Below are 27,955 nucleotides of genomic sequence, written 5' to 3' on the forward strand. Positions count from 1 at the left end.
TGCTGAGATTAGAGATGCAGCACTCTCCCATGCCATCATTATTGACAAACTGCTGAAGTACAGGCTAAATAGCGATACGGACAGAAAACTGGCTGGTCCAGACCTGTCAGGGTGTGAGCGCAGAGGTGTGATTAGCAGCATGAAGTTCTTCTGGAGGCCAGTCAGTAGTTGTGTACCCCAGGGGCAAGGCTGGAGCAACTACTATTTAACATAATTTATGACCTAGATGATGGGATGACAGGAGCTGATTTTTCACTGCTCTGCCCTAGTTAGGGGAACCCGGAGTATCGTGTCCAGTACCGGGCTCCCCAGTACAAGATGTACAGGAGTAAGTCCAGGAAAGGGCCACAAAGACGATGAATGAATTCAAGCATTATAGAAGAGGTTAAGAAAGCTGGGACTGTTCAGCCTGGAGAAGAGAAGTCTCAGGAAGAGCTTATCCATGTCTGTAAATACTCGATGGGAGGCTGTTGAGAAGCTGGAGCCAGATCCTTTTCAGTGGTGCCCAGTGACAGGACAAGAGGCAGTGGGCAGAAACTGAACTACAATGAAATGCCCATCTTGGTGTTAGAGAAGGCTTACTGTGAGGGTGGTTAAATTCTGCAACAGGTTACCCACGGAGACTATGGAGTCTCTATCCTCAAAGATATCCAAAACCTGATGGGACACAGCTCTTACCATCCTGTTCTAGCTGACCCTGCTTTTAACAGAGAGTTGGACCGAATGATCTCCAGAGGCTCCTTCCCACCTCAATCAGTGTGATTCTGTGACCTTAAATGTTAAACAACTCACAGTCTGGTCATAACATGAAGTGTCTGAAATGGTCCAAGTTTTCTGGGGTGTACAGTATTAACCAGATCCTGCTCCAAGCTTTATTGGTGTGGTTCCTGTTGACTTCTATGGAGACTGTGTATATCAGTTGCTCTACTTCTGCAAATAATCAGGAAGAAAATGAGAATTAATTGACTTCCAAATTCAACTGCCTTCCTAATATACCGTCATGATCCAAATGCACCAAACTGATCCCAGAAGGGGGGGTCTATGTCATACATATGAGGAACTCATTGCACTTTTATGGATTGCTATGATAGAAAAATTAGACTTGCCTTCTGTTCTGTAGTAGCTAGCTATGAAGTGTCTCTATTTTTTACTTTTCCTTGCAGCATTTGTGCAAAGCATGCTTCAATGAAAGTTGCCTTTTTATACTAAAGGAGAGGTTTAAAATGTGGTTGTAGTTGATGAAGGTGGTGGAGGTGTCCCTGAAACAACAGTAGAAGGAGCTTTGCTGAAAACCACAAAATGCTCTATGATTCTGTGTTCCAAAAGCTTGATAGCTTGGAAGCCATCATGCTAGCAGTGTGGTGAATTTGGAGTGCTTGAACATTTTTCTTATTCAGAGGTAAACCATAATGCTGTTCTGAAGCTAATTTACAAAAATTTATACAGTGTATGGGAATTCCTTCATACTGATTGAACTGCTTGGCCTTTTTACAAAGGTAGCTGTCACAGATTATTAATATCCGGTGCTGAAGTTAGAAATTTCTCTAACTTCAGAATTGCTACTTAAAAGGAAAAATTGTGATAAGAAAAGACAATAATTACCTGACTTTGGGGGACCTATGTTTGAAAATGTTGATCTATAAGTGTGTTGATTTGTTACTTTCTGTATCTGTATCCCCTTACCTTGATAACTCCACCATTGGCCTATAGCCACACACTCAGTTATAGGGTACAGACCATGATAACCTTGAAACTATCAACCTGAGGTATCTGAGTGGTTCTGAATCACAAATGTCATCCCTTGGACAAGAAAGGTGATATAAGGCTATGTTACTTTGATCTGTGCACTTCCTAAGTAGTTGTTACTAAATAGTAATAGCTGTGAAGTTAAAATAAGCTATAAACTAATTTCTGTGACGACAAAAAATGTGGCTTTTCTACTACATCTATAGTACAGAATTTTTCATTACATGTTGAAAGAGAGCATTCTCCCTACTGGAAGGGTTTGGGATTCAATTGAAAACCTACATATTAACGTTTTTTTTCTCTTCCAGACTGTTCTACAGAGCAGCGTATTTCCTGAGTGATTTTATCCCAAATTGCAATGTTTCCATCGGACCTGAGCTTGGTTCAATGGAGGAAGAAAACCATCTGCAAATAACTTGTCAGCTCCTAGTTCTTTCATTTATTGCAGCTAAAATTTCGCATTTTCTTCACATTGCTCATTAGTTTTAGCTAATTATAACAATGATGTCAACAGGATTGCTTCTCCTCTTCCTCCAAAGCCAGAAAAAAATTACCCCCTCAAGTCTACTGGACTTTCTTCCTTTTCCCAGGCTTCTACACCTTTCTGCTAGCTGAAAAGTTTAAAGAAACGGGAGTGAGTGGCTGTGGAATGGAGGTGGAATGGTTTTAGAATTGAACTTATGGGTAAGCAGGGAAAGACGTGAAGACCTGGTGTGGGTTGCTGAGAGAAATTTTATCTTCTTCCAAACTTGATGAGGCCCTCAGCCACTGGGTCTAGCTGAGCAGAGGGTTGTACTCAGTGACCTCCTGAGGTCCCTTCCAACCTGAATTATCCAGTGAGTCTAAAAGCAGCAGGACAAGATCAACCAAGAACTAAATGAGGAGGAAGGCAGTCGGCGAGGTGGCCAGAATTTTTAATTTGTTCATCCAAAGTTTTGGAATGGTACGGAATTAGATGTGTGCTTAATACAGATTTTTTGTGTGTGTGTGTGGCACAGGAGAAAATATTACAGTTATGCTCATTACTACGGTTGCATGCAGTTCTCTCAATTTTCATCTGGATTAATGGAGGCCTAGCTCTGGTTTCTCTTCCTGAATGGAAGCTGTAGGGATTGATACCATCATCCACAAATAACTAAAGATGCACGGGACAAATCCTGGAGATTAGGTGAGAAAAGGAACAGGGAAAGGTTAAGCTATGGAGCCATCCTGACTCATTTCCTTCCTGTGTTAATTAATATTTAGATGTTACACTGCGTAAGACTGGACTCAATCCTTGTCTCACATAGGCACCTCCTGATGAAGTGTGTGCTGTTCAGTCCTTCTACATGGAACTATGTTGCCTCCCATCAGGTACTTAAATGTACGAAGGCAGTATGAACCAGGTGGGGTGACTCTAGCTTGGTGGTGTACACGCTTCACAGGGAGCAACAGGCTTTCTGGCCCAGCAAATCAATACAAAGCTGTTCCAACAACATCAGCAGGAGAATCTAATCCTTCCTAGCTCCGAGATCCTCTAGCTTGTTGTCAAAATAACACTATAGCAGAACAAGAGGTACGGGCTTCAGTCCCCTCAGGTAAGAGCTCAAGGCCTCTGGCTGCCACATCCCTGTGGGTGACCGAGCTCTACACAGGGGGCTCGGTCCTGCTGCTCCAGCAGGTGCTCGGGGGATCGTGTGGTATCCAGCTCATGGGACTTCTCTTTATTTTTGCATTAAAATTATATTCTTTATTAAAATTGTATTTTGAGAAGTGCTCGTTGGCACCCTGACTTGGCTGACCGTGCAGCCTGTGCTGTGTTCCCCTCGCTGTGTGGCGTCGCTGGCAGTTGAACGGGGACCGTGAGGCGCCCCCACAGCCCTGGAGGAGCTGGGGGGGGGACCCACACTGGAAATCAGCCCGGGGGCTGAAAAGGGAGAGCGGCTACGACGGGGACGGGGCTGCGGCGGGTTTCAAGGGAGGAAGAGAAGCCGCAACCAGGGGAAGGAGAAAGCGAAGGGCGATTAAACGGGGCCGAGCCACTCTGCGGCCATCACCCTGAGGGGACCTCCCTGTGGGTGAGGGGCGGGGGGGGGGAGAGGGAGCTCCCCTCAGGGCCGCGTCCCCAACGGTCCCCGCGCGCGCTGCCGCTCCCGCCCCGCCGGCCTCTGACCCGCGCGGGCCGCCCCTGATTCGCCCGCTCCCGCCGGGGCGGGAGCGGCGCAGCCAATCAGCGGGCGGGGCTGCCCCGTTCCGCCCGCCCCCCGCCGGTGGGGGGTCCGCCGGGGGCGGCGGGCAGCGGGCAGAGCCGCGGGCAGAGCCCTCAGCGCCGGGCGGAGCCGCGCTCGCCGCTTGGGTCGCCTCAGCGCCGGCGGGCAGCATGCCGAAGAGAAAGGTAACGGCCCCGCCGGCCTCCCCGCCCCGCCCCGCTCCTCTCCCGGCGGCGGTTGGGGGCTGGGGGGTGGAAGGGGGCGGCGGGGGCAGCTCCGGGCCTGGGATGAGGCTGAGGGGTGTGGGGTGTGTGGGGCGGGGGCCCGGCCGCGGGGTCCGGGTGTGTGGGGGAGGAGGAGGAGGAGGAGGAGGAGGAGGAGGAGGAGGCGGCGAGCCATGTTAGAGCCGACCCGCAGACCCGTATGTACCCGCTGCCGGCCCCCCCCCGGCCTCCCGAGCCGAGGGGCCGCGGCTGGGGGGCTGCCGGCGCCGTGGTGCTGCGGGATTTCCCCCCTTTCCCCCTCTCCCCCGTGCTGTTTTGGGGATTTGGGGGCCTGGCCCCTAAAATAAGGTGACCCGCGGCCTCCCCTGGTGCCCAGCCACAGGTGGGGGGATGGAGGTGCCCCCCAGCCCTGTGCTGTGCTGCTGCTGAGAGACATAGCGTGCTGCTGGAGCACCCCGAGCCCCAACAAGCAGATAGAGCTCGCTCCCAGCCAGCCGTGTGGGGCTGGTGGCCTCCCTTGGCATGCCTCGCCTCGGTGGCAGCCAGCCCCCAGCGCTTTTCCTTCCTCTGTCCCTTCCCCACGGCCCCCAGTGCCTGCCACGGGGGAGGAGGTGACAATTGGAGGTCTTGGGGCGACTCTGGGGACCTGGCAGCCCTCCCGCCCCGGGTCCTTTGCCCTTCTGCACTAGGTCGGTGGGAATGTGTCAGGCTGCCCTTCCGAGCGGGGAGCAGGGTTGAAGTCGCTCGTGGAGGTTTTTTTGCTGCCCGTGGCGAAGTGTTTGTCAAGAGAAACTTTATCTTTGGATAGTAGGTCCATGAGAGCATGGCTTGTTTTTAGAAGACTATTAAAAAAAATTTACGCGTGTTGTCAAAGCGATGGAGACAAAGCTTACTCGGTAAATTGTGATTTACTTCGTACCACACAGGCGAGCGTTTGCATTTTAAGATTGTGCATAAAATACCAGTTTTGGGAAGCTCTGGGTCCAGGAAGCGTTTGAACAACACTTTTGAGAAAAGTGGAATTGCTGAAGTGTTCCACAGTGGTCAGTTTTCTTCCAGAGTAACATCCACGGAGTGAGAAGTCAGTGGTACAGCAGCAGCTGAGCAGTTTCATCAGTCAGCTCCCACCTGGACAGAGAGCCATCAGCTAATCACAAATTCTGCTCTCAAAACAAAATTTTTAGCTTGGAAAAAAACCTGCCGATACCAGAATGTTGATTGGGTGATAAACTCCAAAAATCAAAATGAGAAAATTTCATAGTTTTGTGGATAAGTAAATAAATAATATCGCAGAAAGGGCTTGCTGCTGCTCACGCCTGCTTTTGCGTATGCCTTGGTTACCTCAACTGGCTGGTCTTTTTTTTTTTTTTTTTTTATTCTGCTTTTCTGTCCATCTCTGAACAAAGTTTGCATCTCTACGTAAACTTCAGCGAGTGGCTGAGTGTCTGGCGCGGCGCTGTTGGTGGATGTGGTGAGTGACTGCATCGGGCTGCCTGTCCTCTGCAGGGCCGTGGCGTCAGGGCTTGGTGTATCGCTAGCAGGTTGAGGTTTGTGGGGAGACTGGAGAGCTTACCGTGTGTTCAGACGGTGTTGAGTGCTGCACTACAGCAAAAGGAGGTTGAACTCTGGACTCTTCCTGTCAGGTTTCTGCGCGCTTTGCCTGTTGTAATAACATGTTGTGGCGTGAGCGTGGCCTTTCACAAGGTGTGCCAGTGTGGGGTGAACCAGAAGGCTTGTTGAAGTATCGATAGCAGCGAATGCCTTGGCACGGTCGGGGGTGTTTCCCCTTGTTCTGTTGCCTGTCGAACTGGAATTAGCTCTTGGGTCATATTGGAAAACTCCTTGACCTTGAAACCGCCCCGGTAAAAACATCTCTGCGTTAGGCTTGGAAGAACGAGGAGCCGTCTTGTGCCTGGTGGCAAGGAGAGCCGCCATGTGGTCACACACACACACCCACGCGCGCAGGCGTGCGTACATAAGCTCTGGTGTCATCGTCACGGAGGTGAGCAGTGCTCACACCTCTCAGCAGCGCGTGCACCACCTCGGGGGTGTGACCAGGCCAGGCGGGACCCATCCCGTGCAGAGCTGGGGCCACGCTCCGGGATGATGCGACTTGGTCTCTAATCCGGCCCCAAGCAACACGACCTACGCTTCACAGGCTGTTTTGAAAACATTTAGAGCTGGATCAGGTGGGAGGGCTAGTTCCAACTTTTTCTTCTGATGCCTTGTTTTGGATAACATCTTTGAATGTTGCTGTGGCTTCAGAGCAAATAAAAACGCTGTGATCTAATTTGCTGCTTCTGTAAACTATTTGCTCCCTTGTAGTCAAGGATGTTAGCATCGACTGTACTGCAGAAGCTGTGAAAACGTAGTGGGGAACATCTGGGGCAGGTTCCTGTTCCGATATGCAAAGTCCTTTTCTCTAAAGTCAGTAAATATGCCCAGCTAGTCTGTAGAAACCGAAAACTTCTGAATATTTGGGTTGGAATGCTGCTGCTTCAGTAGAAGTGAGAAGGTGCCGTGCTTTGGGCTTGGCCCATTGTAGTGCTCTTAGTTACATGATCCAGCAATCATTTTTTCTGCAGGACTCTTACTTTCCTACTTCTTTTGCCAACCAGGTGTCTACTCAATGTGTCTTCTAATCCTTGGGTTTAAATGCAGGTTCTCACATGTACTGGACTAGAGCTGTTAGATTTCACCGGTGTTTTTTCCTCTAGACCTAACCTCTGTGCTCTTTGTGAAATACTTCATCATGTTTGAATTTCTGTTTCTGTGATGTTGTGGGTATTCAAAGAGGAATGTGTTCCTGCCCTGCTGGTAGGGAAATGGGGCACAGAAATAAAGGGACAAGGTGTTGGAATGGTCCCCTCACCTTGGATTCTGAGTTTAAGATGTCTGAAGCGATGGTTTGTTAATGAGCACCGCCTGTGCTCTGAGTGGTGCAGTTGTTACTTCTCCAAATTTGTTGTCCTGCCTTACAGTAAGCACACAAACTGAGGAACTTTGAAATAGTAACCAGTTCTCTGAAGTGTGGGAACAACTTGTGATTAATGCCAATTAGCTAATGAAGCCAAGGGTCCTGCAGATGACAGCTTGGTTTGCTGGGGCTCTGATCCTGCTGTCACTGCTCGGTGTGCAGGGGGAGGTGTAGGTCTTGTGGCAAAAGCAGTAGGCGAGCTTGTGTTCGTAGCACACAAGCAGTGCAGCAGTGAGAAGTACACTCAAGGGCTGTAGGGCTCTAATTCCTGTCCCTTTCCAGGTATTCATACTCCAGGCGTGAATCAGACTGTGCCAAGGAACTTCAAAACAGAGTTGACAAGGCAGAAGCTCCAGCAATGCCCCTGGGACTCGCACCTTGATGGTCAAAGTGCCCCGTGTTGGGCTTGGAAGCTGCTGGTCTGTAGCAGAGGCACTTTTGGGTTCATCCTCAAACACAGCAGGGCATGGGATGGGGGAATTCTCTGGTCTGTGTCATGATTGGGAGGTTGGTTACACATTACAAGGGCAAAGGGAGTCAGCAGCAGATCCTTAATGTCTTGTCTGCTACCCCCTCCCGTTCTCTCCCCAAATTCCCCCTGTGTTTTGTGTTGACCACTTCCTCCTTTCTCCCTCTGCTGCATGGGGACTAAGAAGTCAGAGCTCTGCAAAGGTAGTTTCTGCTCCATTTTTTGCCTTGGATCAATCTTAGGTCATCCAGTAACTGCTGGAAATCAGGATAAGCAACATCAGAAAAAGCCTCTTTGGATCCGTGTCGCTGAGGTGCCCCAATTACAAAAAAACCTCCTGCCTAACGTGCCAGCAGAGTCCTTGGGTGGGCTTCTGCCTTGGGCACCCTTTGCAGGCACAGGCACAACGTTTGCTGTGCGGTCAGGGACGCACTTAGATTCAACCAAGGCAAACAGAACAGAGGTGCCAGAGCATACTAAGACTGCAGGATTCTTGTAATACTTGGGAAAAGGCTGTTTTGTTATGGCTTTTCAATTTTAGAGATTGTAGCGCTAGTAATAAATTTGTAACCACTGATGATTTCAAACCCTGATGTATTTAAAGCAAAACAAAATTGCTGATTGGCCTTGACCGACTCGAAGAACCTACATTTTTCATATAAAAAACAAGCAGGAAGGATCATGGTTTTATCTGCATATGGTACATTTAGATGTAGTGCAGTGTAGCAGTGTTGACTGGCACTGAAAAGCCATTCTTGAATAATGCTGCTGTGCCACATTGCCATAAATAATATTACAGGGCTGTTAAATACATGCAACATATATTTGTCCGTGGTTTATATTAAAAAGCTTAAAAGAGCTATTAATGTAATTTTAGCTATGACTGGTTTTTTTTTAGAATTATGGTGATTATAAACTCATCGACCGAGTTTTTATAGATCTAAAATGCTTCTGATTGCTTTATGCAATTCTGTAAAAATCTGACCCATTTAATAACAATGGGTTACAATGTATAGGAATTTTCTTCTTTGACCACACTGAAGTACAACTGGAATTAATGAATGGGCACCCTCAACGTTCTTGTTTTTTCCCTGAATTAAAAGTCATTTGTAATGCTGCTCCGTGTGTTGAAGCATGCTGTCTGATGAGGTACAGCCAGTGACACAGTCTGCTTTATAACCCATCACCTTCTATGCCAAAACTAAGCAGATGCAAGTCATCTTGTTGAGCACATGGATTTTAGGGAAGTACCTAGTGATGCTTGTAAGGGAAATCAAAAATAAGCTTGATGGTAGTTCAACAAGCCAGTGGGGTTGTTGTTATTGTGTGATCTGGCCAGGATGTTGGTATTATTTTGCATTCTAGAATTATCAGCATTAAGTTGTGTTTTTTTTTTTTTTAATAAAAAATAAAGAAGTCCTGTGTATGTATCTGGATGTAGCTGGTATATGCCATGCAGTTTAGTGCTGCTTTTCCTCTATCTTACTAGAAAAACTTTTAGTTTCTCTGCTGTTTTATACCCAAGCAGTAGGTAGAACTGCTGTGTACCAAGACGTATCCTTGTTTCAGAGAAGCTGTATGAAGTTGAATTTTACTTGGTGCAAGTGTGCCTTTAGTGCAGGGTGTAAGCTAACCAGATCACAGCTCTTGTTGGAAGTTAGCATCTCTCTTTGTAAACCAAGCTCAGGTAAAATGGTGATTTCTCCCATGGTCCATTAGCCAAAAAGGCGTTTTCAGGCACTGGACTTAAGTTGCAGGTCATGATCCTGTTAGAGCTCTCTTACTGAACAGATGTGAACGTGCCCTTGAATTCTTTTTTTTCCTTGGATCATTTTAGTTTCGAGGTGCTACATGATGGTGCAGCGAATGTGTGATAACCCCTTAGGAGGGAGTAGGGCTGGGAATGAGCAACTGGCAGCATTCAGAAGTAAGGTCCTCCTGTTTCAGTTTTACCATCAGCAAAACTGGCGCTGCGGGACTTCACGGGTCGGGCTGCAGTTTGACAGACTTTTCGGGTGGCTGTATCCAGACCGAAGAAGCAGTTCCAGACACCCGTTCGTCTCCTTACCCGGATTTAACCTGTGGGCCATCGTGCACATTTGAGGTAGTTTTGAGGCGGGCCATGCTGCTGCTGTGGCTTCCCAGAGGCTGGCACGAAGAGGAAGCTGGCTGTCTGGCGGGGATGTGCAGAACTCTCCCCAGCACCGTGGCTGCTGCTGCCAGCCAGGCGCTCAGCAGAGCACAGCCACAGCCAGCCTTCCTCTGGCTGTCCCCCAGCTCCTACGTTAGGGTACGTAGAGGGGTGTTCCTTAATTCATTAGGCATTGCTCCTCAGAACAACTTGGCGGTCAGATCGTATCCCGGAACTGCTATGGAAAAAGATGCGCTGGGCTTGTTTGGTTATTTTCTTCCTTCGGTGTCCCTTGGTGACCAATTTTCAATTAATTACTCCTGTAGCTCGGAGATACCGCTCCTGTCTTCCTGTAGTAAAGAGTGGGTGTGCTTGGTAACAGTGGAAGCTGCAAATATAGAAGGCAATTCCCCAAGAGTGTTCGGATCTGTCTGCACAGAAAGATCGTGCGCGTTCCCATCAACACCAGCCTCGCTGGGACTGTGTAGGTATGTCAGCTCTTCCCACCCAGATTTCTCTGTTGTCCTAGTGCTGAGTTAGCAGCAGCAGAGGGTGCTCCCACGGCTGGAAGTCGAGTGCCTGCTGATGTTTACTTCTGCGCTCTTCTGTTCCTCTCAGGCAGAGTTAAGGAGAGGTGTTGGTGCTGTTCATAGTGGGAACATCCTTTGTCACTGCCGCATCCTTTCGTATCCCACCTGCCTCCTCCTCTCAGCCTTAGCCCCTTGGTTTATCTTCTTTTGAAATGTATTTAGGTTGTCTGTGGAGCTCTCCTTTCTGTAGTAGGGTGATGCTCTTGTCAAGCCCAGCTGGAAGCATTCCTGGGACAAAAGAGGCTGGTGGGTCTAGGGCACGGCACCATGTGTGCCTTACTTGGGGCCCTGTGGCACCTCTCAGTCCCAACAAAGGCTCTTCTCTGGATTTCTCTTGTTTTTATCACAGTTACATCCTCTGGGAGAGGAGGAATTATACACCTTTCTTCTGTCATTCATGGTATATCTCTTTGTCAGAGGTGGCTATTTTTGAGAATCAGTTACGCTATTAAAAATAGTTGCATAAATTAATCTCTGTTTTTAAATTTCTTACGTATTTTTCCAGAAGTATTTGGTGCTGTTTTCCTTTGCAGGCCTGATCGGTTCCATTTAGACACGGGTGATTTCAAAACCTGGCCTTTAAGGTTTTAAAAGCTCCAGCTGTGCGTGTAGACTTGCATGAGTCAATCAGCTCCATCCCACTTGCAGAACTGGCACCAGCTTTGAAAGGCCGGAGAAATATTATTATTAGTGGTTGAATGTCATCCATCATATTCTTTGAATCTGCCTTTTTATTTTATGGTGGCAGTAAAGTTGCTAAGCAAATATTGAGACAGGAATTTACACACTACCAAGCTGAATTCTCGGGTCTGGAGTTCAGGGGAGGCTGGATGACTTCAGATAGATGAGCTCTGCTCACTGCTCCCATGGCTGCTGGGCATTTTTTAAAACACAGCGAATTATTTGAATAAGGAAGGAATAAGGAATAACTGTTTTAAGTTACACTGCTGTTTTTAAGATCTGAGCTGCTACCTCTGAAAACTCCTTCGCTCTGTTACAGGTAGAAAATGGCCCATTACCAAACCTGACTTGAGGGAAGACAAATTTGGAATGTCTTGTCCCTGTTTTTTTTCAGTCCGTTGTCCTAGTCATATAACCCTTCAAGTAAATGGTGTAAAAACAAGAAGCCAAGCCAGTTGTGAGACTTGCAAAGTGTGCCATCAAATTTCAGTGTGGTTTAAATTATATTGGTCAATCATTGCCATTCCCATTCAGTGGGAGCAGCAAGGCCTCTATCTACAATGAAGAAAAAGTACTTTTTCTGGCAGGTTTGGGATATCTAGAAATACCCCAGGCCTAAATTGTTTTCTGTCTCGCCTGTCTGCTCTGGAAAAGGATAAAGCTCACAGAATTTAACTGTTTGAAAGTTAAGGAATTTAATAAAATGTGCTTGTTTTGTTTTCTGAGCCTAGTGATTTTGATTATATCCAGGCAGCCTGTATTCTTATTTTCTCACATATTCTTTGAAAATGCAATGCATCTTTATTCTGTTTGGCTTGAATTTCTAATGAAGAACAGAGATTTTGATCAGGAACTGTTTTTTCACTCATTTTTTTCCTACTAGCACATTAATACCAGGGGATATTAATGGCCTTCCTTATATTTAAACTTTTAAGTACGGTTTGTGTTTTCAGAACTTCATGATCCAACAACATTCTCCCCCAAAGGATTAGAAAATTAAATATTCTGCTCTTAGTAGACACAAATAAAGACATTAATATTCTAAAAATGATGTCTTGTATTGTATTTCATTGTAATGTTGTAATGCTTCTTAACAGAAAAGATTAAATATTATATAGATTTAAAGAATAAGTATTTAAACTTTTTTTTTTTTTTTTGTAAAGTAAGGAGTAAGTGTTTGATTTAATACAAGTAGCAAAATGTAATTTGGCAATTTGGTGTCTGGAGCAGGAGGGAGTTTCTGTGTCACGCATGTTTTAGAGCTTTATAAATATTTCTTGACAAGCTTTAGGAACATGCAGCTCCCAGCCTCCCCCTGTACAGAATCAAGATTTTATTTATATATGTAAGTATATACACACATACAAAGTTTGCACAGATTATGCATATGAATAACTTATATCTACATATGTTTGTATGCACATATATATGTGTGCAGATATAGATTATATAAATAATGTATAAATATACCCCCACCTCCGAAGTCGAATGTACATAGTGGAACTCTCATTTTAAAAAGCAAAAACTGAAAAAAATATTTTATATATATATAAAATCTAAGAGTTTTGGAAGAGTGCAAGACATGTCAGTCTGGATAAGTATTTACAAAATGAAACCACTAAACAGATTTATTCTGTACTTCATGGTTCTGGCAGAATTACCCGTTTTTGACATTAATGGCATTTTATTTTTTTTTAAACCAGGGTCAGGCTTGTTGTAGAAAAAAAGAAACGAAGGAGTGCAGTAGGAAGAATACCTGATTTCTTAAAGCATTTAATAGGGTGATTTAATTCCGCTTGCAGAGTTCATTCAGATTTCCTTGGCAGTGAGCATAGTTGTATCAGCTGCGAGCAGATCAAAGAACCAGCTATAAACAAAGGTTAATGATAAGATCCTGGAGGAGCTGAAGGAGGAAACAATGGTTAGAAGGATGGTGCAGGAGGTGGTTGGTGTTAAATTAGTCAACCCGCAGAGTCTCTGTTAATCTAAAACAAGAAGCAAACAGCATTTTAATTACATTTATGAAATGGCACGAAATTCAGAGCTGCTGTGAAGACAGAAATAATTAGAAGGTCTTGCATGTATGGGGAAACAATTCACTGAATTAAATTTAGGCTATAGCAGAGCTCTGTTCACAGGGAAGTAAGGGGAGTGGAAATGTTAGGAAAACATTGCAGTATCCCCTGCCCCCCCCCCCCCCCCCCCCCCCAAAAAAAAAAAAAAAAAAGAAAAGGCTTAGGGCTCAATATGATGTCTTTTATTTTTTTTCTACAGTCGTTTTGTTGCGAGCTTTTATCATGTTTTGGTTGGTGAAAAAAGTTGTTGGAGGGAATGACCAAAGCATTACGTCATGGAAATCACAGCTAGAACAGCGAGCCAGGAAAGTATCCACAGGCAAATCCCATCGCAGGCAGCGCATTGAGGTGTGGCTGAGCAAAACAGCTTGCAAAGATGGGAGGAAACACTACAGAGAGTGCTCGTGTGGTAGGACGGTGAAGGCTTTCTGCCTTTCGAACTCCTTAAGCTGGTAGTTACTATGAAATTGGTACCTGCTTTATGCAAGGGTATGAAAGGACTAATTTCTGTCCCACCAGAGCTGAGGTATTGTCAGCTAGTAACAGGATCCTTCCCGGAATGAATGATCTGTTGCATTTTATAAGCCACCTCCTTTGCCAACTGTTACTTCTCACGTTCTTGCATTCTCACTTTTTGTGCCTTTAGTGTGCTCTCCTTTACGATAGTGCAACCCACTCAGTTATGTATGAAGTGTTTATCCTGAAGCTGGTCACTGCAGGTTCAAACATGCACCTTTGGATCTCTCAAATGAACAACAATAACTTCACTACCACAGGTTACTGTGTCCCCCATTAAATCCTGCTTGTGTTGCAGGATTTCAATAAGAGAATTAAAAAGGAGAAAAAGCGTCTCCACCAGGTAAGCAGCCTTTAGAACAACAACAAAGGAAATTGGTCAGTTTGTTCTTTTACATGTTTTCTTAAAACAGTTATCTAGTTTTCTCTTTTCAACTCAACAGTTCTGTAATGGTGTTGGCATTGCAGGCACCACCGTATTGTGGTGGTGCGTGGAAACACCAGTTCTTGTGCATACTTCACAGCTAGTGAAATGCAAGAACTTTGCGTGTGTAAATAAGTTCAATTTCAATATTCCTTTACCTTTTTTTTTTCTTCTGAATACTCCCAGTAATTTATTAATATATATATATTTTTTCCAATCTTTACAAAAGCATTTTCTAAGTTGTAGCTTAAGGAAGAGAAGGCCAAAAAAATCCCAAACCAACCCCACCACAAAATCCAACTGATTGCTGCTAGGCACGGGGAATCTCGCACACAGCCTTGCAGGTTAACCTGGTGGTATAAAAGTTGTGCAGATCTGACAGAGCTCCTGAAGCTTAGCTGCAGCTTCGTCTCCAATTGTATTGCCACTACGTAGTGCAGATGGAGGCATGACACAATGTGTGGTCATCTGAACCTAAAACTTGCCGTTAGATTAAATGTCAAAAGCATATTTATAGTTAGCCAGTCAGCTCCTTTGCCGTGCCTTCTCTGTACCTCTGTGAGTGGAAAAAAATAATTCACCATTATCTGGGCCTTATCGGTTGTTTCTTTTATTATCTGCCTCGTCTCTCGTAGGCATCCACGCAGAGTCAGATGCAGCAGGCCTACAGAGGCTGCTTTATGCGCGTAACGTGGGCGTGTGAGGGGCTGCGGCTGGGGAATCACCGAGGCTGTGCTGTGCCCTTCTCTGCTGTTCAGCGCCAGCTGAGGTCTTGATTTTGCTTCACCAAATTCACCGTGGGGATGGTTCCCCCCCCGGGCAGTTTTCAGGGCAAGGCATGGTAACCAGGGCACATTTTAATGTGCCCGGGGTGAAACACGGTGAGCCACGTGCCAAGAGGACAAAACCAGGGTTCCTTTGGTGGTTTGGCACCAGCAGAAAGGGCAAGAGCTGGGACACAGACCTGAAGGTTTTGGTGGTTTCTATGTAAAAGCCCCGTGACTCCCAGATACGAGTGCAGGCTGCCACTGCCTGTGGCATGCCAAGTGGTTTGGGAGCTGCGCTCGCCTCAAATCCGTTCACATCCCAATCTCTGATCCCAAGGGAGAGGAGAAAGCGCTGTGGAAACTAGCACGAAGATCCACGTCAGGCTGGAATGCCCAAGCAGGGCTCACAGAGGGGAAAACAGGCTTCTGTTCCTCCTTTAGCAATTACGTTGTAGCCCTATCTGACAACTTTTTGGGGTCTGCCAGCCTATGGATCCCGGGCTGCTCGCGACTGCCCGTGCCACTTGGCTCTTGCCCGTTGCCCTGCCTCAATTGTTTGTGCAGCTGCGCAGCCAAACGAGCTCACTGGAGCGGGCTGGGGGGGGCTCCATACTTATAATCTGTATCTGTATTTATAATATTTATGCACTCGTTGAAGCAGCAGGCTATTTTTCAGCCGGATCGATTACCTCAGTGGCGACACGGCCCCCCCCGCGGCTCTGCCAGCCTCCTGGGGAGGCGAGGCCCTGGGAGGGCGAGCGCAGCGGGGAGGCACCGGCGCCGGCGTGGAAATGGGAGCCTGGTGCAACCCCGCGCTGCTTGCCCGCGCCTCCCGGGTGGCTCCTGTGCACCTCCCTCTGTGGAGGAAAGCTCTCGGCCTTCAGGATCGCTCTTGGATTTTCCTCAGAAGGAATTTTGGGCTAATTAGCTAGCTTAATCAGGCTGTTACGTAACGTGTCGTAGCGCTGTACAGCGGTTGTGGCTGCGTTAAGGGTATTTTAATATAACTTCACTTTTCTTTTTTCTGTGGTTAGCCTCGTGAGCCATTTTTAAAATCTGTCGTCAAGCAATAATACTGACATCTAAAAACAGCTTGCCCCGTCTGTCAGGAAGGTGGACGTGTCTTTCGGTGGTGCTGGAGATAATGGGGTAAATTGCTGTGCCTTGACTGTACGGTGTTGTGGGATGAGAGTTTGCTCCCGGGCGATTACTGCAAGACTACTGGCATGTGACAGTGCCGGCTGGTGAGGATTTAGCCCTGTTTCAAAGCTCCTAAAAGTGAAATGGTGTAAAACAGCCCGATTGCAGGGTGTGAATCGGTTTCATTCAGTTTACGGGGAGTTTTTCAGCCTGGCTTCCAAAGGAAATGAATCATGCCGCCTTTCTGTCCCTGCCCCTATAAATCTCAAGCCTCTTGGCCCCCGTGAGGAGAAGATGAGACATTCTCTCACAGGTTTCATATCTAAATAGGTGCCCAGCGCAGGAAGGATGCTATTTGAGTTCCCCGTAGCAGAAAGGGTGCAGCGCAAGTTTGTGAAGACTTGAGAAAATTCAGACAGGAGAAACAGATGTTAGGACTTGATGAGCGCCGGGAAGGCTGTGCTGGAAGCTTGCACCATGTTGTGCGCCGAAGAGGGAAGTTGTAGGAGCAAGGCTGCTGGTGGCTGCTCGTGGAGCTGCTCGTTTGCGTTTTGCTTACGGCTCTTCATGCTCCCAGCATCACAGCAGCGAGCCGTGGCACCTCTTTCATAACCAAGCCGAGAGGCTTTTAGGAATGCAAACCTGAAGCAGTCCTGCGGGAGGCCGGCGAGGCTGCAGGAGCTGGGGGAGCAGCCAGGCTCCATTTTGGATGCCTGACTGTTGCTATTCTGAGTTGCTCTACCCCGCTCGGTGCTGCTCAACTTCCTGCTGTTTGCTAGCTGCTCAGACGGTCGCTCCTCGGCTTTTTTTAACCCAGCTGCTCTTGTGGCATGCCTCGCTTCTGGCCGGAGAGCACCGAGTAACAAAGCCACATTTTATTTTTGAGTGGGGAGTTGCAGAGTGTCTTTCTGTAAATACATTAGTGCCCAGGGACAGGAGAAGGCAGTGGGCAGCTGCTGCCAACCCGCCGGTCCTTTTCTCTGCTCCAACCTGCGTAACTCCAAGGAATTGTGTCAAAACCATGTGTGTGTAAGGGGGGAATTGGGAGGAGAAAGGAGAAGGTACCTAGCCTGCTCCTTTACTGATTGAAAAGCAGAAGGGCTACCAAATTGCCTCTTAAATGCCCTTTTTAAACCCATGCCTTTCTCGTAGTTCTCCTCCAGCTGCTGCCGTGTGCTGGCTTTCCATGAATTGCTTGCATCTAGGTGGAAACCTTGTCATTTGCAAAATGTAAAGTAATGCATCTTGGGCTGTAAATGAAGAGCAGAAGCTGGATTTCTAGCAGCGGTTTAACTAATGTTTCTTTGGTACCTCTGGCAGACAACAGCGGCCAGGTTGAGGCTTTGTTCTTACAAAGAAAGATGTTTGTCCCTGGCTTTCCTGCAGAAGTCTTGGTGTTTTACCGATTTTTGCTGTTTTGATGGTGGAGAGGAGATGAGGGGAAAATACTGTTCAAACTTCCAGCTGAGTGAGCCTGAGGCACAAAAGGAGCAAATCAGATAAAGAAATCACTCATTTCAGTAATGCTGGGCTTTTTTGGTTCGCCTCATCTCATTACCAGTGAAGTTCCTGTTTGGGAAGAAACATGTGAAGTTTCTTGGGGATTTCAGAAGCCCGAGAAGAGCAAACCTCAGGCTTCCAGTTCATACTGTTGCGCTGCCAGCTGCTGATTAGGTGAAGCTCCCAGGGGAGCCTGCAGGTGCTTTGGTTGCGGGGATCACTGGGGGACGCTGTGTGGTACACGTGTACCTGGTGATGATCAGTCCTGGTGTTCTGCTTGGAAAATCGAGAATGGCTTTGGTACGATGGTGCCCGTACCAGGCTTCCTGAAGTTGCTGCAATGTACAGAAAGAAACGTCTTCGCCATAATTTTGTTTGCTGTTGCTTGGATGCTTTTAAGTCTGTAATAAAAGCACTGACTTAATATTTTCTTTTAGTCTCCAGAGGGTGCTGAAGGCAAGGATGCAGCAAAAGTAACTAAACAAGAGGCAAGTATATTTCCTTTTTATTTTTTTTTCTTTTAATTCATTTTGGCATGTATTTCTTTAACTGGAGATCTGTGGTCTTGCGTATCAGAAGGCTACGAATCGCTCTGCCACTTCTGGTGAGGTGTTTTCAGTGCGAGTAAAGACAGTTTGCTTGAAACCAGCAGCGATCCACGTTTGTAGCTTTTTTGGGCATAGTTTGTTTTGGTGCACTGAGGTCTCATAGGACTTAACCGATACACAGAATACATTTCAGAACCATTTAGGGCTTTTATAGATAAGCTCTGGTAATGCAGCAGCGGGGGGTGTCACTGCCTTGATTTGCGTTGCTGTCTCTAGTGAGTTGGCAGAAGAGGGTTAATACACGCACCTCAGCCACGCTCCATCAAAGCTATTCTTAGCTGAAGTGCCTGATGGAAGGGTGTCTTGAATTCAGATACCAGGCTCTGACCTGGAGCAGCTGACACATTTGTGTGTTTTCTTTGTCTGAATTTGCTTTAAGGGCACAGCAACTTCTGGCAGAAAAGGCAAGGAAGCAGCAGGTGGTGGCTTGACCACTACAGCAAGGTTTGCTGGAGTTCGTCTGTCACAGGCCTTAACGTGATTTTTTTTTTTTTTTTAAAAAAAAAAAAAAAAAAAAAAAAGAAGGGCTAAGGGAATATGGGGATTTGTTTTCTTAGATTGTCATCTTTTGAAGCAGACGAAGTTAAATCAGGACCCGACGGGTGAAGATTCAAATGAGCTAAACCTTAATTGCTCTTCTTGTAAATCCTTGGGAAGAAGTCAAATGAAGTTTTACATTTTCTGCCTTGAGAAGTTGGTTGCTGGTCAATCCAGCAGAAAAAAAGATGCGAAGAAAATGTCAAAATATTCAAACAATAGGAGCGATTATAATGAGCTCCTAAAAAAAAATAATAACTGGGAAGGAAGTCTGAGAAGAATGGGTTTTGGTATCTCAGTATCTTCCTATGAAATTTTCTCCAAGACCAATTAGTTTCTCTTTCACAAAATATGAAAAGGCTGACTAAATCATCGTAAAAATATAATCTTTTTTGCTCTGAATTAATGGTTTTCTCTGTCCCAGTTTAAATATTACTTCTTCAAGGGACAGAAAAGTAAGGTTCCTTCCCCTAAAAGTTTGAGAGCTGATTGCTTACATAAAGGAGGACCAAGAAGCTTACAGAAATATACAGGTTCTCTAGAGAGAGCCTGCTTGCTCTGAAATGCGAGGGCTCTTAGAGTAGTCTTCAGTCAAGATAATAGTGGCTGATGATGCTACAGGAGGGGAGGAAAAAAAGAATACCTTCTCAATAGACATACCTGTAGCTCTCAGTGGGTGAGTGAGGAACATAGTTGAAAGAATTAGTTTAGAAACTATGGGAGCTCTTGGAATGGGTGGCATGTGTGCAGAAAGGGTGGCTTCAATCTGAACCAAAACAGACCCATACGGATGGCATTGAGGAGGTCTGAAGAACTTGTCGGTCTCCTTCAGATGTGCTGTTTAAAATAGTTTGAGAGTACGTAGGGTGAAGTCAGTGCTCCTGGGCAGTGGGATGGGGAGGGAGATGGCACAGAAGCCATAGAGGTTGACATCTGAAAAGTCAAAGAGCAGTATTGAGAAATAAAGCTCTGCTTAAGTCACCCCTGTGAGAGCAGGCAACAAACTTGCATAGTAAGAACTGCACATCGAAATCTGGGCAACTTGGACCCACTAGTTTTAAATGAGGGCATCAGTAGGTAATGGAAACTTGTTGGGGCCCAAAATATCCAGGCTGGAGAACTACATGGCATTAGAGATGGGATGGAATTGTTACATGCCTCACTTGTCTTTAATATTTCTCTAGATTAATAGAGAAATCAGTAACTACAGCTGAGTCCTTTGTGGGTTGCCAAGCCCTGCGTTAATGGGGTGTATATAGTGTAGAAACTGGGCCCGCTATCGTTTGGCCACAATAATAAAAGTGTCAATGGGATGTTAAGGGACATCAGAGAGGTTCTGAGGACAGCAATAGTGTTAATGGAGATCTCACTTACCCTTCAGAGATTTGGTAAGAGGCACAGGATGGCACTACAAAGGCAAAAACCAAGTTAAAACTGTAAGTGCTTGCTTCCTGGAGGAACAAATCAAAGGGCCAATAAAAGGATAATAAGTCCTTGATGCTCTTCAGTAGTATTGTAAGAGTTAGTTAAAAAGACAGTTAGCAGAGAACTAATCTGTAGTTGTGGCTATAATATATTCAGGTTCGTCATCCTTGCAGGAATGTAAGTCCAAATAAACTCCACGATGGTAAGTTTTGATATCAAGAAAGGGAATTTTCTTAAAAATGATAGCCTATTAAAAGGAGCAGCTAAAAGGTTTAATGGTTGCAGGTGACAGAGAGGCTATGTGATACACCATGCTAGAGGCTCGCAGAAGAGCATGCTATTCTTCAAAAGCCCTCCCAATCAGAATGGCTTAACAGCAAATTAAAGGAAATTTATCATTTTTAAAGGTGTTTCTATAAAGACGGAAAATAATGAGGGAAGGAGCAAACCCTCCAGCAAGCCAAATGTGAAGCTTAAGTACAGTAACGAAACCCCTGCTGTGGGTAATTCCTACCGAGGTGCTCACAGTGGGGTCACTTCCCATGGGTGCAGTATCTGGAGGATGTTTTTGAATTGAGTCAGAATGAGATCTAGGCAGCCTGGCTGTATTCACCAGCACCCAAATCTGAAGTTGCCAAACTTTTATGTGTGGGATGTAACTTTTACTGCTTGGCCCCGGTACCAGTGCAACTGAAGGTAATGAAATGCTCCCAAGACTTTAGATAAGGGATTCTGGAAAATGAAGGCTGTAAGTCTGACTTGGAAAACTAGTAAAATAATATAAAGAAAAATTAACGCTAGAATGCATGCATGTAGACAAATGTATAATAATTTATATAGCATAATGAGGGAGTCAACACCAATTTTGCCAAGAGGTTATACTTCACACAGCTGAGTTGTTTGTAAAAGGCAACAGGTGCATAAATGCTGGCATACTGATTGCTACAGCCTGCTTACACGTAAAGAACATTTCGGATAAGGATCCCCAACCCATTTCTTCAAGAAACGAAGCTTGCATGGATTAAAAGGAAGGTATTCCAAACAACTGATAACAAATAAAGGTATGAGAAGAAAGTAGGACATATAGCTATAGCTATATTTCATAATATAGCTATTCACAATAGCTAATTTTCATATTGGAGGAGAATTATCAGTGGAGTGTTAAGATTTGTGCTTAAGCTTATGTTGCTGAATATATTCATTAAATAATGTAGGAGAGGGAGTAGTGGAGAAATGGCAAACTTTATAAAACATGATCAGAAAAATTTAGAAGTGAGACCGAGAAGGATGTAATGTCACTGATAACTAGGTGATAAAATGTAAGTGGTGGTAACTCGGTATGGAGAGATGTGAATTAATTCACGTGGCAAGGAGAAGATGGCAGTGATTGGCACCAAATCAGCTGGTAATCAGGAGAACGATTATGGAATCACTGCGAGTAGCTGTTAGACAACAGCGGTTCTCATCACAAAGTAAACAGAATGTGGGACAAATACCGGAGGACAGAGTGGGAAACAAGATTACTTTGTTGGGCACCCAGATGCAAACTACAAAATGAAGTTCTCCTGGCTCTTCCTTAAGAAGGATAGAAAGAAAAGCACACGAAGTACAGTGGCACATACAGAGGGTGCGGAGCAGCTTTTCAGTGGGTTCCAGCGGATGGTCTGGGATTCTGGACTCCTCATATAAGAGGGGATAAAATCGTCAGCTACACAGAGAAAGGCAGTTAGTAACCTGAGAACCAGAGGGATATAGTGCAAGTAAGAAGCAATAAGTTTAGATGAAAGGCCACAAAAAGTGGAGATTCTACTTTTTCTTTTCCACACAGCATTATAACCCCATTATGGAACTCATTGCTGCAGGATGTTATGGAAACTGAAAGCACCAATGAGTTCACTGGCTTCTGAGACAAGTTTATGGAAAAATGTCCCTTGGGGGCTGTTAAACGTGTGATGTATATGTAGCATCCAGGCTGGAAAGCTTGCAAGTGTGGGTTGCCAGAAGCTGGAGCAGTAGGAAAGTGCAAAGTGTTGGTTGCTCTGTCTGCTCCATTGCATAGGCTCTTTCCAGGGGTGTTTGCTAGTGGACCAGTGTCAAACAGCTGGGTAAGCTGGTTGTTCCTGTCTTAGTACAGCTGTTTGAATGGGGAAAAAAGTTCCCAAATGATATTAAAATCTGGCCTTTGACTTGACTCTGAGTACCTCCTTATAGGCAGATAACACAGCGTACATACAAACTCTGCATGAGCATTAAAGTGACGTACCAGTCGGGCATTCGGGCATCTTTAAAGGAGCTGGAGGGCTTGTGCCGAGTTCCTCATAGCAATGCAGAACATACATGAAACCAGTGATGGAGCTGGCACAGGTGGGGAACGTGGGGGAGGTTATCATTTGTGTAGAAAAGCACAGTGTCTTTTGAAACGTAAATGCTGACACAACATTTTGATGCCCAAACGTTGAGGGATAGAAATCATCAGTTGTGAAAACGGACTTGTTTATAGGAAAAGAGAGGTTTATGTTTTTGTTTTTGTTTTTTGTAAAAGATGCATAAATGTTTAATAGCTGAAAATATCACTAGGTGTTTTTTTGCTAAGACTTCTGTTTTGCTGAACCCAGATCTGAAGTTTTCACTACTGCTTTCCACAAAGGGTGGTTAAACGGCTCCATTGAATACAAACTCCTGCATTCTTCAGACATAAACAACAGCTTTTTTTTCTGTTGCAAGAGATATGTGGAGCCGTGGTTTTTCATCTCAACTTAAATGCTTAATGCATAATTAAAAAGGTGTTTTTGATTCACTGTTTCAGCTGTGTTACACGGGATATTTGTTGCAGTTGAGCTGTCTCTTTATTTTGATTACAAGTGCGATTCTAGTTTTATGATACAGGCCAAACTTTAAGCGTGTTTGCTAACCATGCTGTGTAACTGGATCGTGGGTTCATCTGTTTTAATGATTTCAGAAAATATTGTTAGCAAACCAATGAGCTTACAGATGCTTTGAAGACTTAACTCATCTTCAGTGGTAAATTTATCAAAAAGAACAGAATGACATAAAGCTTAATAAGGAAGGTGATGAAGGAAGAAAAGCAGAATATTTGACGTTCTTCTGTCCTTTTTAGAATTATGTTTAAATAGAAGAATTCATTTTCCCTGTGATTCTGCAGCTGCCTTTGTATGCCTCGTCATATGCACTCCTGGATTGAGTGTGGGGCGTGATGTGGAAGTGAGGGCACCCCTCTTTTTTTTTTTTTCTTTTTGAAATTTTAGGGCTCCGATATCCTCTAGGGAAGGACGTTATCTTTATTCTGCTGTGTATCAGATAGTCTTTCTTACTGGCTATTACAAATAACATCTAATAAATTACAGAAACATCATTCTAAGTATTTACGAAATTCAAGTATTTTTGAGAAAGATTCAGTGTCCTCTGCACAGGTAGGCACACGTAATGTATTTGTGAACCTTTCAGAGTGCAGCAACAGCCTCAGGAGTACTTGTAAAATAGGGGGAAAATAGTATTTCACCATATTGAGAGTAGATTTAGAGGAAAATTTGTCAGGAATTACACATCACTTTGTCCTTTTAAAATTTGGGTCCTCCAAGATGAGGACACCCTGAATTGTGTTTGGCAATAGATGGGTATTTTGGCAGGGGCGTGTTTTATGCTGTCATCATGACTGATACTGTGTTGCTTTGAATGCTGCTTGCTGTTTGCCTATAAAAATGTCTTCTCCTTTCTTCCTTTTCTGTAGCCCACGAGACGATCAGCAAGATTGTCAGCTGTAAGTATCTGTGACAGCCCTTGGTGTATACTTTTCTAGTGCTTTCTCAGCCCCATCAGGTTTGTTACATTTTGCTTGATTCAATTTTAATTCTTGCTGAGAGGTATTTAAGAACTCTACAGCTAAAGATAATTGCATTTTCTTGGGTTTGGGAAGTTAGTCTGATAGAAGATGCATTTCCCCACCTCAGTGCAATGCCATGTGCTACATCCGGTATTGACTCAGTGTCCTTTTGCAGGCTGGTAGTTGTGGAAATGCAACTTGTCTGTGAAAGAGAAAAGGCTGTCCTTTGAGGGCTTCATTCGCTGCCACTACTAGTACTTGGTTTTAGTTGCTCTTCTCTGTTAGAGCACATCTGATAGGCCTTTTTTAATAGTTACTTCTGATCTCCATGTTTGTCTCTTGAAATGACCCTTGATCTGCTTTCAGCTCCTAGAGTGAGCTAAAGAAAATAGGTGTGTGTACGGCGAGGAGGTGCACTAAGGTTTTTCAGCCTTTTTCGAGGTGCACGGTAACGAGTGGGAAGTAAGGGAAGGGGGTGGGGGGAAGCTGTGTGGAGCTTGGGTTACTGGCTTCTGGTAACGTGTTTAATACATCATGCAACTGAAAATGTCTTTTTAGAAACCTGCTCCACCAAAACCTGAACCCAAGCCAAGGAAAACCACTAAGGTAAATATACTTCAGCTGCCATCCTTGTAGCCAATAATAAGCAAGTACACTCCCTTTTTGCACTGCAAACAGTTGAATTCGCTGAGTATTTGTGAGAGGCATCAGCTCCCCTGCCCTCCTCCCAGTTCTCCCCTCAAAGAAAAAACAAATTAGATCATTCTTTTCTTTCTGTTCCACCCCTTCCTGGCCTCATTACTGGCCCAAACAAAACGTCTTGCCTGTTTGATATGCAGACTATGTTAGTTTGTAGTTAATTTCTACTTCAAAAACATTCTTCACCTTTCCTACACCTTTCCTGAAATTTACAGGTTTGGTTTCTACAATAGGATTTGAGATTACTGCATGCCATCCTGTTTCGTTGTCTAGAGGGGCAGTACTTCATTTTATAGTGAGATACTCTTATCTCTTCTTGAAGCCTGGCAATTGCTGAGAATGCACAATTATAATTAAAGGTGAAATTAAATATATTTAAATTGAATGGTTTGGGTTTTCTAGGTCAGTTACAGTCAAATTAAAATCTTATTAGAGTCTGAAATACCTTTCCAGGATTTCAGCATGTGAATCATGTACTTCAGAAACTGTAGATCTATTTGCGCCCAAGGGGAATGCTAAATAAGAACAATTGCTTTATCAGAAAAAAACATACTGCTGGAAACTCAGTCCAGCACTCCTCACGCTTACATTTTTCAAGTCCTTGTATTGGGATCTCAGCTGGGCAAGTATCAGAATATGAAGTCCATGTGTGAAAGTAAAGCTATGACTTTGAACACATTATATATAACTTAGCAACTTAAAATACTAACAATGCCTTGCTGAGTCTGTCCTGCTTCTCTCTTAAAAAGAGCCACTAGGAAAGGAAGGGAGTGTGGTAGGTTCTGTATCTTCCAGTGTGTGTTACGAAATGAACATGGTGCAATGAGTCAGGTGAAGCTGCATTGACATCCAAGGCTTATTTCAGGCAACTGGACTCCTTTTCAACATAACTCTAAGTATTTTTTTTTATTATTTTTTTTTTTTAGTACAGTAGTGTGTTTTTTCAAGTTCTGACCAGATCACATTTTAAGGAGTATATTAATCTTGGTCTCCAAAACAAAAAGCAGCAAATGTGTGCTGTGACCCCGCTAATAAACAACTAAAGATAATACAGCTTCAGCATCCCTTTTATTGTTCAAAGCTTGCAAAGTACGGATTTACTAAGTCCTCAGTTCATTCATTTGTAGCTGAAGAGTTAAGATGATACACACCACCAGTAAGCATCTCAGGCATTGCAGCTGCTGCGTAACATCGAAGCTCAAGAGTGAAAGGAGTAATTCAGGCTCTCCTGTAACTGGGATTAATGACATCCCTTCCTCCTTGCCCCACTGCTTTATGGGGACCTCTCTGGAAAGGCTGCAAATGCTCCAATGCAAAGGGAAACTGACCTTAATATTCCTGCTCCCAGCTTCTGTTGCCATTTTGCATGGAGAATTTGGAGCGAATGATGCCATGGAAGATATTCCCAGGGTTTATCAGAACTATTTTAGCTGCCAATGAAAAAAAACACCCTGCCAAACATGATTTACATTTTTATCCCATTACTTATGTTTTTATCTTTATCCTATGTTTCTACTGCTCTGAGATCACAAATATAAATACATACAGAAAGCAAAGAATAAAACAAAAAGTAGGTTCAACATAGGAATTGTTCAAGAGCATATCTCCAAATGAAACTGTAGATGTTAGGATAGTTCCTTTTGATAAATTCTGTGCTTTGTGTTGCTGCAGATGGAATTTTATCAGTTTGCCTTTCTCATGTGTTGGTTGGTTCTTTCATTGACATGAAATGAACATCACAGATGTTACCAAACTAACAAAAGGACAGCCAACAAAAGTGCTTAATTTTGTTAATCTAATTTATTATTTCATGTTAATCAAAACTGTAGTGCTGCTGCACAAGCAGTGCGGTGTTTGTGCTTGGCTAAATAAGCTTTCCATATATTATAATTGGATTTGTTCGTACAGATATTTTAGATACCTCTGTTTTTTAATCAGTGCAACCAAAATAGTTCGAGGGTTTTGTTGTATCCCAGTGAATTAAGAGAAACAACAAAGAAGTAAATTTTCTAGAAATTTAGGGAGTCTGGTTAACTTTGGGTATAAATTTTTCAGGTGGTGTTTAGCTGGTTTTCTGTTTCAGTCCAGCACAAGCAGCTTGCTAGAATTTGCTTCGTACTTCATATGAAGGATTTTTGGTAAAGATGTAGAGTTGTGGCTATTCATGCAACATCTGTGCCCATGTTTTTAATCTTCTGTCAGAAGGAACCTGGAACAAAGGCCAACAAAGGTGCTAAAGGGAAGAAGGATGAAAAGCAAGAAGCTGCAAAGGAAGGTACTACACCATCTGAAAATGGTGAAAATAAAGCTGAAGAGGTACTTTCCACACATACCTCCTGCTGATTGAATCAGTGCTTTTTTAATTATTCAGCCTTTCAGACATTGATAGCATGTTCATAATGTTTCTTTTTATTGCCCATAATGTTATTGCAGATTCGCATCTCTCGCTCAACTGTTAGTGTTTCAACATCCAGAGGTGCCCCACCCAGCACACTGTCAGTAAAAGGGCAGATTGAAACAGTGAAAGTTAAGGGTACGGTAGAGCATTCTGCATGTGTGCAGTGAATAGAAACAGGTAGTGGTGTGGTGCTTTTCAGTATGAACAATGGAAGCTGACAGGTAAGGCTTGTATTGCTTTTGAAAAGCTGGGACCAATGAATTAAGAGAAGCGTGTGAGTGTACCTGTTTTGTTTGTGTGAATGTAATATCGACATAGGGTTGAAATTGAGCTGTTTAAAAATAAGAAATCGAAGGAGTAAGAGTAGGGTGGGTATTCATACATATATAACAGCAATTTACTATAGTAATTAATTTTTCTTTCTTCTCCACAGGCTCAGAAAACTGAATCTGTAGGTGACAAGAAGGAATGAAATATCATGAAAATTTTGGGTTGATTTTATGTACCTCTTGGACAACTTTTAAAAGATATTTTTATCAAGTATTTTGTAAATGCTAATTTTTTTAGGACTATGATAGTTGACATATTAAACTGTATATGAACATTTCCCTTCTCATAACAGTGCTTTTAGAAATTCCCATTGTTGCCAAGTAATATAAATATCAACTTAATATTGCAAGGTATGTGTAAAATTGGATCAGCATTCCATACACTTGCTTTAAGAAATTAAGTCTTGTGCATATGGTGATGTTTTTACTGTGCGTATTTGAATTTTTCATGCAGTTTTTCTAGAGCAATAATCAGTGGTGCTTTTGTACTTAGGGTTTATGTGATTTTAATGAAACATGGATAGATGTGGCCACCTGCTGACTATTTTGGGTTCTTTTAATGGATTAAAATAAAAGGTCTCCTTGCCTGCAAAACTACAGCCTCCTAATGTTTTCTCTAAATCTGAGGAATGCCTTACTCATATTTTCAGCTGTTACAAGGAAGACGAAATGATATAGCAACGATAGTT

General features: G+C 44.2%; 1 protein-coding gene across 1 annotated transcript; it reads left to right on the forward strand.

Annotated features, from left to right (window-relative positions):
- The first annotated feature begins 4,007 nt into the window (after positions 1-4,007).
- HMGN3 (high mobility group nucleosomal binding domain 3) lies at positions 4,008-27,364 on the forward strand. The gene is made up of 6 exons (XM_032185109.1): positions 4,008-4,120; positions 17,867-17,917; positions 23,748-23,777; positions 24,399-24,446; positions 26,742-26,855; positions 26,973-27,364. Exons 1-6 carry the CDS (start codon positions 4,106-4,108, stop codon positions 27,102-27,104), a joined length of 390 nt encoding a protein of 129 aa, XP_032041000.1. The 5' UTR covers positions 4,008-4,105; the 3' UTR covers positions 27,105-27,364.
- Positions 27,365-27,955: the final 591 nt, after the last annotated feature.

Source organism: Aythya fuligula, chromosome 3, assembly GCF_009819795.1.
Source record: "Aythya fuligula isolate bAytFul2 chromosome 3, bAytFul2.pri, whole genome shotgun sequence".
NCBI lineage: Eukaryota > Metazoa > Chordata > Aves > Anseriformes > Anatidae > Aythya > Aythya fuligula.